The sequence below is a fragment of the Ips typographus genome, linkage group LG3 (genome assembly GCF_016097725.1).
Source record: "Ips typographus isolate SLU linkage group LG3, UJ_Ityp_2.0, whole genome shotgun sequence".
Classification (NCBI taxonomy): domain Eukaryota; kingdom Metazoa; phylum Arthropoda; class Insecta; order Coleoptera; family Curculionidae; genus Ips; species Ips typographus.
In genome coordinates, this window is record NC_138424.1 from 13149320 (window position 1) to 13159056 (window position 9737).

At 39.2% G+C, this 9737-nt stretch overlaps 1 protein-coding gene across 1 annotated transcript; it reads left to right on the plus strand.

The window, feature by feature from the left end:
• Positions 1 to 4166: 4166 nt before the first annotated feature.
• LOC145726025 (uncharacterized) lies at positions 4167 to 8231 on the plus strand. Its single transcript, XM_081974959.1, has one exon. It carries the CDS (start codon positions 4167 to 4169, stop codon positions 8229 to 8231), a length of 4065 nt encoding a protein of 1354 aa, XP_081831085.1.
• Positions 8232 to 9737: the final 1506 nt, after the last annotated feature.

Here is a 9737-nt window from a genome sequence, read left to right on the forward strand (position 1 = left end):
TCCGCTAATGTTCTAGTCTGCATATTTGATACTTTTGAGCTATTCTACGTCGGTTGGGACTACATTGGTGGCTGGATTTTACTCGTTTGTGGTCAATCTGTGCCAAATGGTATTATTTCGTCTCAAAACCGGCATAGATCTATTTCGCCTCAAAACCGGCATAGATCGATTCCGCCTCAAAACCGGCATAGATCGATTCCGCCTCAAAACCGGCATGATACTTTTGAGCTATTCTACGTCGATTGGGACCACTTTGGTCGCTGGATTTCACTCGTTTGTTGTCAATCTGTGCCAAATTGTACTATTTCGTCTCAAAACCGGCATAGATCGATTCCGCTGATGTTCTAGTCTGCATATTTGATACTTTTGAGCTATTCTACGTCTTTTGGGACCTCTTTGGTCGCTGCATTTTACTCGTTTGTGGTCAATCTGTGCCAGATGGTATTATTTCGTCTCAAAACCGGCATAGATCGATTCCGCTAATGTTCGTCTGCATATTTGATACTTTTGAGCTATTCTACGTCTTTTGGGACCTCTTTGGTCGCTGCATTTTACTCGTTTGTGGTCAATCTGTGCCAGATGGTATTATTTCGTCTCAAAACCGGCATAGATCGATTCCGCTAATGTTCTAGTCTGCATATTTGATACTTTTGAGCTATTCTACGTCGGTTGGGACTACATTGGTCGCTGGATTTTACTCGTTCGTGGTCAATCTGTGCCAAATTGTATTATTTCGTCTCAAAACCGGCATAGATCGATTCCGCTGATGTTCTAGTCGGCATATTTGATACTTTTGAGCTATTCTACGTCGGTTGGGACTATTTTGGTACGGACTACATTGGTCGCTGGATTTCAGTCGTTCGTAGTCAATCTGTGCCAAATTGTATTATTTCATCTCAAAACTGGCATAGATCGATTTCGCCTCAAAACCGGCATAGATCGATTCCGCTAATGTTCTAGTCTGCATATTTGATACTTTTGAGCTATTCTACGTCGGTTGGGACCACTTTGGTCGCTGGATTTCACTCGTTTGTTGTCAATCTGTGCCAAATTGTACTATTTCGTCTCAAAACCGGCATAGATCGATTCCGCTGATGTTCTAGTCTGCATATTTGATACTTTTGAGCTATTCTACGTCTTTTGGGACCTCTTTGGTCGCTGCATTTCACTCGTTTGTTGTCAATCTGTGCCAAATTGTATTATTTCGTCTCAAAACCGGCATAGATCGATTCCGCTAATGTTCGTCTGCATATTTGATACTTTTGAGCTATTCTACGTCTTTTGGGACCTCTTTGGTCGCTGCATTTTACTCGTTTGTGGTCAATCTGTGCCAGATGGTATTATTTCGTCTCAAAACCGGCATAGATCGATTCCGCTAATGTTCTAGTCTGCATATTTGATACTTTTGAGCTATTCTACGTCGGTTGGGACTACATTGGTCGCTGGATTTTACTCGTTCGTGGTCAATCTGTGCCAAATTGTATTATTTCGTCTCAAAACCGGCATAGATCGATTCCGCTGATGTTCTAGTCGGCATATTTGATACTTTTGAGCTATTCTACGTCGGTTGGGACTATTTTGGTACGGACTACATTGGTCGCTGGATTTCAGTCGTTCGTAGTCAATCTGTGCCAAATTGTATTATTTCATCTCAAAACTGGCATAGATCGATTTCGCCTCAAAACCGGCATAGATCGATTCCGCTAATGTTCTAGTCTGCATATTTGATACTTTTGAGCTATTCTACGTCGGTTGGGACCACTTTGGTCGCTGGATTTCACTCGTTTGTTGTCAATCTGTGCCAAATTGTACTATTTCGTCTCAAAACCGGCATAGATCGATTCCGCTGATGTTCTAGTCTGCATATTTGATACTTTTGAGCTATTCTACGTCTTTTGGGACCTCTTTGGTCGCTGCATTTCACTCGTTTGTTGTCAATCTGTGCCAAATTGTATTATTTCGTCTCAAAACCGGCATAGATCGATTCCACCTCAAAACCGGCATAGATCGATTCCGCCTCAAAACCGGCATAGATCGGTTCCGCTAATGTTCGTCTGCATACTTGATACTTTTGAGCTATTCTACGTCTTTTGGGACCTCTTTGGTCGCTGCATTTCACTCGTTTGTTGTCAATCTGTGCCAAATTGTATTATTTCGTCTCAAAACTGGCATAGATTGATTTCGCCTCAAAACCGGCATAGATCTATTCCGCTAATGTTCTAGTCTGCATATTTGATACTTTTGAGCTATTCTACGTCGGTTGGGACTACATTGGTGGCTGGATTTTTCTCGTTCGTGGTCAATCTGTGCCAAATGGTATTATTTCGCCTCAAAACCGGCATAGGTCGATTTCGCCTCAAAACCGGCATAGATCGATTCCGCCTCAAAACATTTCATTCATTCATATTCATTTCATTAAAATAATCGAATCATACAGTCCACTACAAACGAGAAGTATAAATCAAACATAAATTTTGGTCCATACGAGCGGATTGCAAAGTGATAAGTGATAAGTAACCTCAAAAAGCATCGGTTTGATGTAAACTCCGCGTGCCGCGTTCCGTGAACGGGTGCAAGATCAACAACAGCGAGCCATACACAGCGTTGCCACGTAGAGCAGCGAGAAAGAAGCAAGACGTCAAAATATAAAGTAGGTCCTTTCCATTATTTTCCGTTAGTGTTCCTACCTGGATACATCCATCTGCATGCTAAAATTTGTGTGAGAAGCTTAAAGCAAATAATCAGATTTAGTTTTTTAAAAAAACGTCTAAACGGTCAACTTACATCAAGTTGTAACAATGCCCGATGACACAGATAATGGTGTCGATTCAAGAATAGACGAGTTTAAAAGGTTGGTATTTCGAAGAGGCCAATTAAAGGCAACTCTAACTCGTTTTACTAATTTTTTGAACAGTCCAAATCCCGGATATACTAGCTTAAAATTGCGTGTAAAAGATCTCGATACAACTTGGGCAGAGTTTCAAGACATTCAATCAAAAATCGAAGAATTAGATTCAAAACAGGATGTTGAAAGACAGTCGTTTGAAGACAATTATTACAGTAGCGTTGCGATAGCGCTTGATTTAATTGAACAACAAGAACATAACGTAGTTTCGAGTGCTGGAGCAAATTTAAATGTGTCTCAACCAGCAACAAACAATAATAATAATAACGCAAAGTTACAATCTATCTCCCTGCCACAGTTTAGTGGATCGTACGAAGGGTGGATTCAATTCTACGAAGTATTTCAAGCGTTAGTAGATAAAAACAGCGACTTAACAAAAATTCAGAAATTTTATTACTTGCAGTCGTGCCTTCGCGGTGAGGCAACACAAGTATTACAATCTCTAGAAATCTGCGAAGCTAATTACGATGAGGCATTAAAGTTACTACGTGAAAGATATGAAAATAAGCGCATGTTAATTCACAATCATGTTCGAAATTTATTTGAAATGTCCTCAGTATCTAGAGAATCTCATCAAAATTTACGAAAACTCATAGACAGCGTAGTTCGAAACCTTCGAGCATTAACGAGTCTTGGTCAACCAGTAGACCAATGGGATACGTTGATAATATATTTAATTTCACAAAAGTTAGACAATTACACCCGTAAAGAGTGGGAAGTGCTGAACAATAAAGATTCGCCAATGCTCGATGAGTTATTAAATTTCTTGAAAAATAAATGTCAAGTACTTGAAACTATTGACAATAAACAACACCACGCGTACGAAAAAGCTCCTCAAAACCGCAGTACAGTAGCTCATGTAAACACAGGAGATTCCACACAACAGTTTTATCAGAATTCGGCAAATCAAGGGCAATTTAATAATTTTTATTGTTACGTTTGTAAAGAAAAGAATCATTATACATACAAGTGCCCTAAATTACTTGCGTTATCCTGTAAAGATCGTTATCTTGAGCTGAAGCGTTTAGGAATATGCACTAATTGCTTAAGAAGTGGTCACAATAATGAAAATTGTACAGGTAAAACATGTAGGATTTGCAAGCGTAAACATAACTCCATTTTACATGATTCTAATTTCCAATTTAATCGAAACACTCCTTATAATAACAATAATACATTTACCGCCATTAGTTCCACAAACGTCAGTTCTGAAAATACCGTTGATCTTGAAAATAGCGAACAAGGTTCCAGAATCTTGCAAATGTCTGATCAAAATTACAACAGTACGCGTCAATCGATACAAGAACTCGATAGTTCACTTCAGAGGCAATGTACCTTAACTAGCATAAATACAGGTGCTAACGAAACGGTCAGCAATGCAACAGCGTCATCAGCTGCTCGTTGTCACAACACTAATTCCTCGGGTAAAACTCAAATTTTGCTTGCAACAGCAATCGTTAACATTATAGACACAAATGGCAAAGCTTTAAAGTGTCGCGCGTTATTGGATTCTCCGAGTCAATCCAACTTTTGCTCTGAAGCTTTGTATCAAAAGTTGAACTTACCAGGATGTATAGTAAACGTTCCTGTTCTTGGAGTAGGAGGCGCGTCCTGTAATGTGTCAGTCAAAGTCAAAACAACGATTAAAGCGTTAAATGATTCATTCCAGGCAAAGGCTGAATTTTTAATTATAAATAAAATTACCACTAAATTGCCGCAAATTTCTTTCGATCCTACTTTTCTTAACTTGCCCGAAAACATTCAATTAGCGGATTCCGATTTTTGTAACTCAAACGAAATTGATATCTTAAACGGAACCGAATTATTTTTCCGTTGTTTAAATGACCAAAAAATTATGTTCGGTGAAGACGCTCCTATCTTGCAAAATACCAAGTTCGGATGGGTTTTAGTTGGTCCTTTAAACTTATACCGTGTACCGAAAGAAAAATATCATAGTCATTGTTTTTTGAATCTCAATGAATCTTACGAAAACCTACATAACACCATACAAAAATTCTGGCAAATTGAAAATGTAGGAAGCAAACAAGATAAGCTAACTAATGAAGAACTCGAATGTGAGTTAGATTTTCGAAATAATCATAAAATCGAAACAGACGGACGTTATACAGTTAAACTTCCGTTAAAGCAAAATTATGTAGAGTTAGGAGAATCTTATTCGATCGCATTAAAATGTTTACTTTCTTTGGAGCGACGTTTGGAAAAGAATATCGAGTTAACCCAGTACACTGACTTTCTAAAGGAATACGAGAAAATGGGTCATATGTCCCGCATTAATCCTGATTTAGATTTACCAGGTGAAATTTGCGTATATCTCAGCCATCATGCCGTCATAAGGGAAAGTAGTAGCACTACAAAATTACGCGTCGTTTTCAACGCAAGTTTGAAAACTAATTCTGGCTATAGTCTAAATGACGTGCTCAAGATAGGGCCCAAAGTACAAAAGGACGTATTCGATATGGTTTTGCGTTTGCGCACTTACCCAATTTTGATTGTCGCGGACATTGAAAAAATGTACCGTATGATATGGATTGACAAATCCCATCGAAAATTGCAACGCATTCTTTGGAGAGATGACGTCACTGGAAACGTCGTTCATTACGAATTAAATACCGTGACGTACGGCACAGCTAGCGCATCGTTCTTAGCTACGCGTGTTTTACATGACATTGGACTTAAATATAAAGATTTACAGCCCGAAGTGAGTAAAATAATTTTAAACAATTTCTACATGGACGACTTAATTTTTGGGCACCACGACCTTGACAAAGCAATTGAATTAAAAGCAAATATCGACAAAACATTGTCTAAACATGGATTACAATTAAGAAAATGGGTGTCAAATAATCCCCGCGTGATCAAAAAATCTGACGATTCACAGAATACAGAATTTTATATACTAGGAGACGATGAAACAAAAACGTTAGGTACCGCTTGGAATACAAAATCTGATACTATTCATTATAATTTTCAATTAAAAATTGATCTTTCTATAATAACTAAAAGAACCATTCTAGCAACCATTGGACAGCTTTACGACATATTGGGTTTAATTAATCCTGTAATAGTGACGGCTAAATTAATCTTACAAGAGGTTTGGAAAAGTCAACTAGATTGGGACTCTCCAGTGCCTGCAATTATAGCTGATCAATGGTCAATTTTTGTCAACCAATTGCCTAAACTCAATTCTATACACATTCCACGTTGCGTGATAGATACCGAAATAAGTCATAGATCAGTTTTACTTTGTGGTTTTTCGGACGCGTCACAGCTCGCTTTCGGAGCTTGCATTTATCTCGTATCTTGCGATAATTCAAACAAACCCTCTTCACATCTGATTTGTTCTAAATCTAGATTAGCGCCATTAAGTTCGATGAGCGTGCCACGCTTAGAACTGTGCGGAGCACTGTTATTAGCTCAATTAGTCGACAAGGTGTTAAAGTCTCTAGAAATTCACATACCTCAAGTAAATCTTTTCACCGATTCTATGATCGTTCTGGATTGGCTAAATTCTGAACCGAGTCGATGGAAAGTGTTTGTCTCAAATCGAGTTGCCGAAATCCAACGACTTACCGCAAATATGACTTGGTATCATATAGAGTCTGATATCAACCCCGCTGACATAGTCTCCAGAGGTTCTGATCCTGTAGCCATTCAAACTCAACCTCTTTGGTGGCATGGTCCTCCTTTTTTATTGACAGATTGTGAGCAGTGGCCTAAATGTCCAAACGTTAAAATAGCATTGCACGAAGCGCGAAAACAAAATATGAACTTATCTTTTTCTACCGTAAAACAAATCATCGGTAATCCTAATGAGATATTTTTTAGATGGTCTTCTTATAACACATTAATTCGAGTTATTGCACATGTTTATAGATGGTCTCATAATGCTCGAAATAAGGAAAAACTTTCAGGGCCGTTATCTACCCGTGAGTTAGACAGCACTATTTACAAAATATGTAAGCCAGTGCAGATTGAAAGGTTTTCGGAAGAAATTCGTTGCTTACAGAATTCTCAAGTTGTGCCTAAAAATAGCCGAATTCTTTCTCTTAATCCGTTCATTGATGAACAAGGATTACTACGAGTAGGCGGACGATTAATAAATTCTAATTTGAATTTTGAAAGGAAACATGCTATTATTTTACCATCCAAACATGCATTTGTTCAGTTGTTAATCAATCACTATCATCGGAAATTCCTACATGCAGGTCCGTCATTCATTCTAAATCAAATTCGGGACAAATTTTGGATTATTACCGGAAGAAACGAAGTTCGAAAGGTGTTAAGGAAATGCGTTATTTGTTTCCGAATAAAACCGTCAAGCCCCAATCAACTAATGGGAGCATTACCAAAACCTCGAGTCGTACCATCTCGACCCTTTTCTCATTGCGGCATTGATTATGCTGGCCCTTATTGTCTGAAAGATGGTAAAACACGGAATCGGGTAACTATTAAGGCATATATTTGCGTTTTTATTTGCTTCAGTACCCGCGCTGTTCATGCCGAACTTGTAACGGACTTAAGCTCTGAAGCATTTCTTAATGCCTTCAAACGATTTGTCTCGAGACGCGGTTTATGTCAGCATATTTTTAGTGACAATGCAACCAATTTTGTGGGTGCTAACCGTGAATTACTTAGACTTTGCCAGGTTGTGCGAGATTGCGTCTCTAATAAATACTCTAACTACTTTTCTGATCATCGAATTAATTGGCATTTTATACCGGCGCGATCACCTCACCATGGAGGTATTTGGGAGTCTGCGGTGCGTTCGTTTAAATATCACTTGAAACGTGTCATTGGGGATAATCATTTAAATTTTGAACAATTTTATACGCTTCTTACACAAGTTGAAGCCATCCTAAACTCTCGACCTATCCTACCCCTATCCAATGATCCTACTGATATTGATGCACTCACTCCTGGGCACTTCTTAATCGGCGAGAGTCTAGTCGCTGTACCCCAATCCCACGACAGTGACATTCCAACCAACCGATTACGTCAGTACAAACAACTGCAAAAGTTAGCGCAACGATTTTGGAGTCTTTGGAGTAAAGACTACCTCAACACGTTACAGCAGAGAGCCAAGTGGAAGACTCGACAAGAGAACATCAAGATCGGAACTCTCGTACTACTAAAGGAAGAAAATGAACCTCCCTTGCATTGGCCTATGGGTCGCATAGTGGCTGTTCACCCCGGAGCTAATAAATTAGTGCGTGTAGTGTCAGTGCGCACGAAGAAAGGTGTTCTGTCACGCGCGATTACGAAAATATGTCCGTTGCCGATAACGGACAATGGCAGTGACTGTTAATGTTTTCTTAAGAATTTGTTCTCTTAAATTATTTTTATTTAAATAAGGACATGTTGTTCGAACTGTTGAAATATCTTTGTATTTCAAGGCCGGCGGCATGTTGTAAACATTGTAAATATTCAAACCCTTAAGGAGAGTAGCGCCCTAGAATTTTACCCCCACCAAGAGATGCCTAAAGTTGGACTTTAATAACTGGCAACGCTGCATCTCTCTCTCTCGTACGAAGCAGTCGCCGTGCCGACACGTTACCATTTTAATTTCCGAATATAATCGTTTAATTAGCATAAAAAAGTTCGTTTCATTAAAATAATCGAATCATACAGTCCACTACAAACGAGAAGTATAAATCAAACAGATACTTTTGAGCTATTCTACGTCTTTTGGGACCTCTTTGGTCGCTGCATTTCACTCGTTTGTTGTCAATCTGTGCCAAATTGTATTATTTCGTCTCAAAACCGGCATAGATCGATTTCGCCTCAAAACCGGCATAGATCGATTCCGCCTCAAAACCGGCATAGATCGATTCCGCCTCAAAACCGGCATAGATCGGTTCCGCTAATGTTCGTCTGCATATTTGATACTTTTGAGCTATTCTACGTCTTTTGGGACCTCTTTGGTCGCTGCAATTCACTCGTTTGTTGTCAATCTGTGCCAAATTGTATTATTTCGTCTCAAAACTGGCATAGATTGATTCCGCTAATGTTCTAGTCTGCATATTTGATACTTTTGAGCTATTCTACGTCGGTTGGGACCACTTTGGTCGCTGGATTTCACTCGTTTGTTGTCAATCTGTGCCAAATTGTACTATTTTGTCTCAAAACCGGCATAGATCGATTCCGCTGATGTTCTAGGTTGCATATTTGATACTTTTGAGCTATTCTACGTCTTTTGGGACCTCTTTGGTAGCTGCATTTCACTCGTTTGTTGTCAATCTGTGCCAAATTGTATTATTTCGTCTCAAAACCGGCATAGGTCGATTTCGCCTCAAAACCGGCATAGATCGATTCCGCCTCAAAACCGGCATAGATCGGTTCCGCTAATGTTCGTCTGCATATTTGATACTTTTGAGCTATTCTACGTCGGTTGGGACTACATTGGTCGCTGGATTTCACTCGTTCGTGGTCAATCTGTGCCAAATGGTATTATTTCGTCTCAAAACCGGCATAGATCGATTTCGCCTCAAAACCAGCATAGATCTATTCCGCTAATGTTCTAGTCTGCATATTTGATACTTTTGAGCTATTCTACGTCGGTTGGGACCTCTTTGGTCGCTGCATTTCACTCGTTTGTTGTCAATCTGTGCCAAATTGTATTATTTCGTCTCAAAACCGGCATAGATCGATTCCGCTAATGTTCTAGTCTGCATATTTGATACTTTTGAGCTATTCTACGTCGGATCGGACTACATTGGTCGATGGATTTCACTCGTTCGTGGTCAATCAGTGGCAAATTGTATTATTTCATCTCAAAACTGGCATAGATCGATTTCGCCTCAAAACCGGCATA

Coding starts and splice junctions, on each gene's coding strand:
- LOC145726025 (XM_081974959.1), top strand. CDS start 4,167: ATGTCTGATCAAAATTACAACAGTACGCGTCAATCGATACAAGAACTC.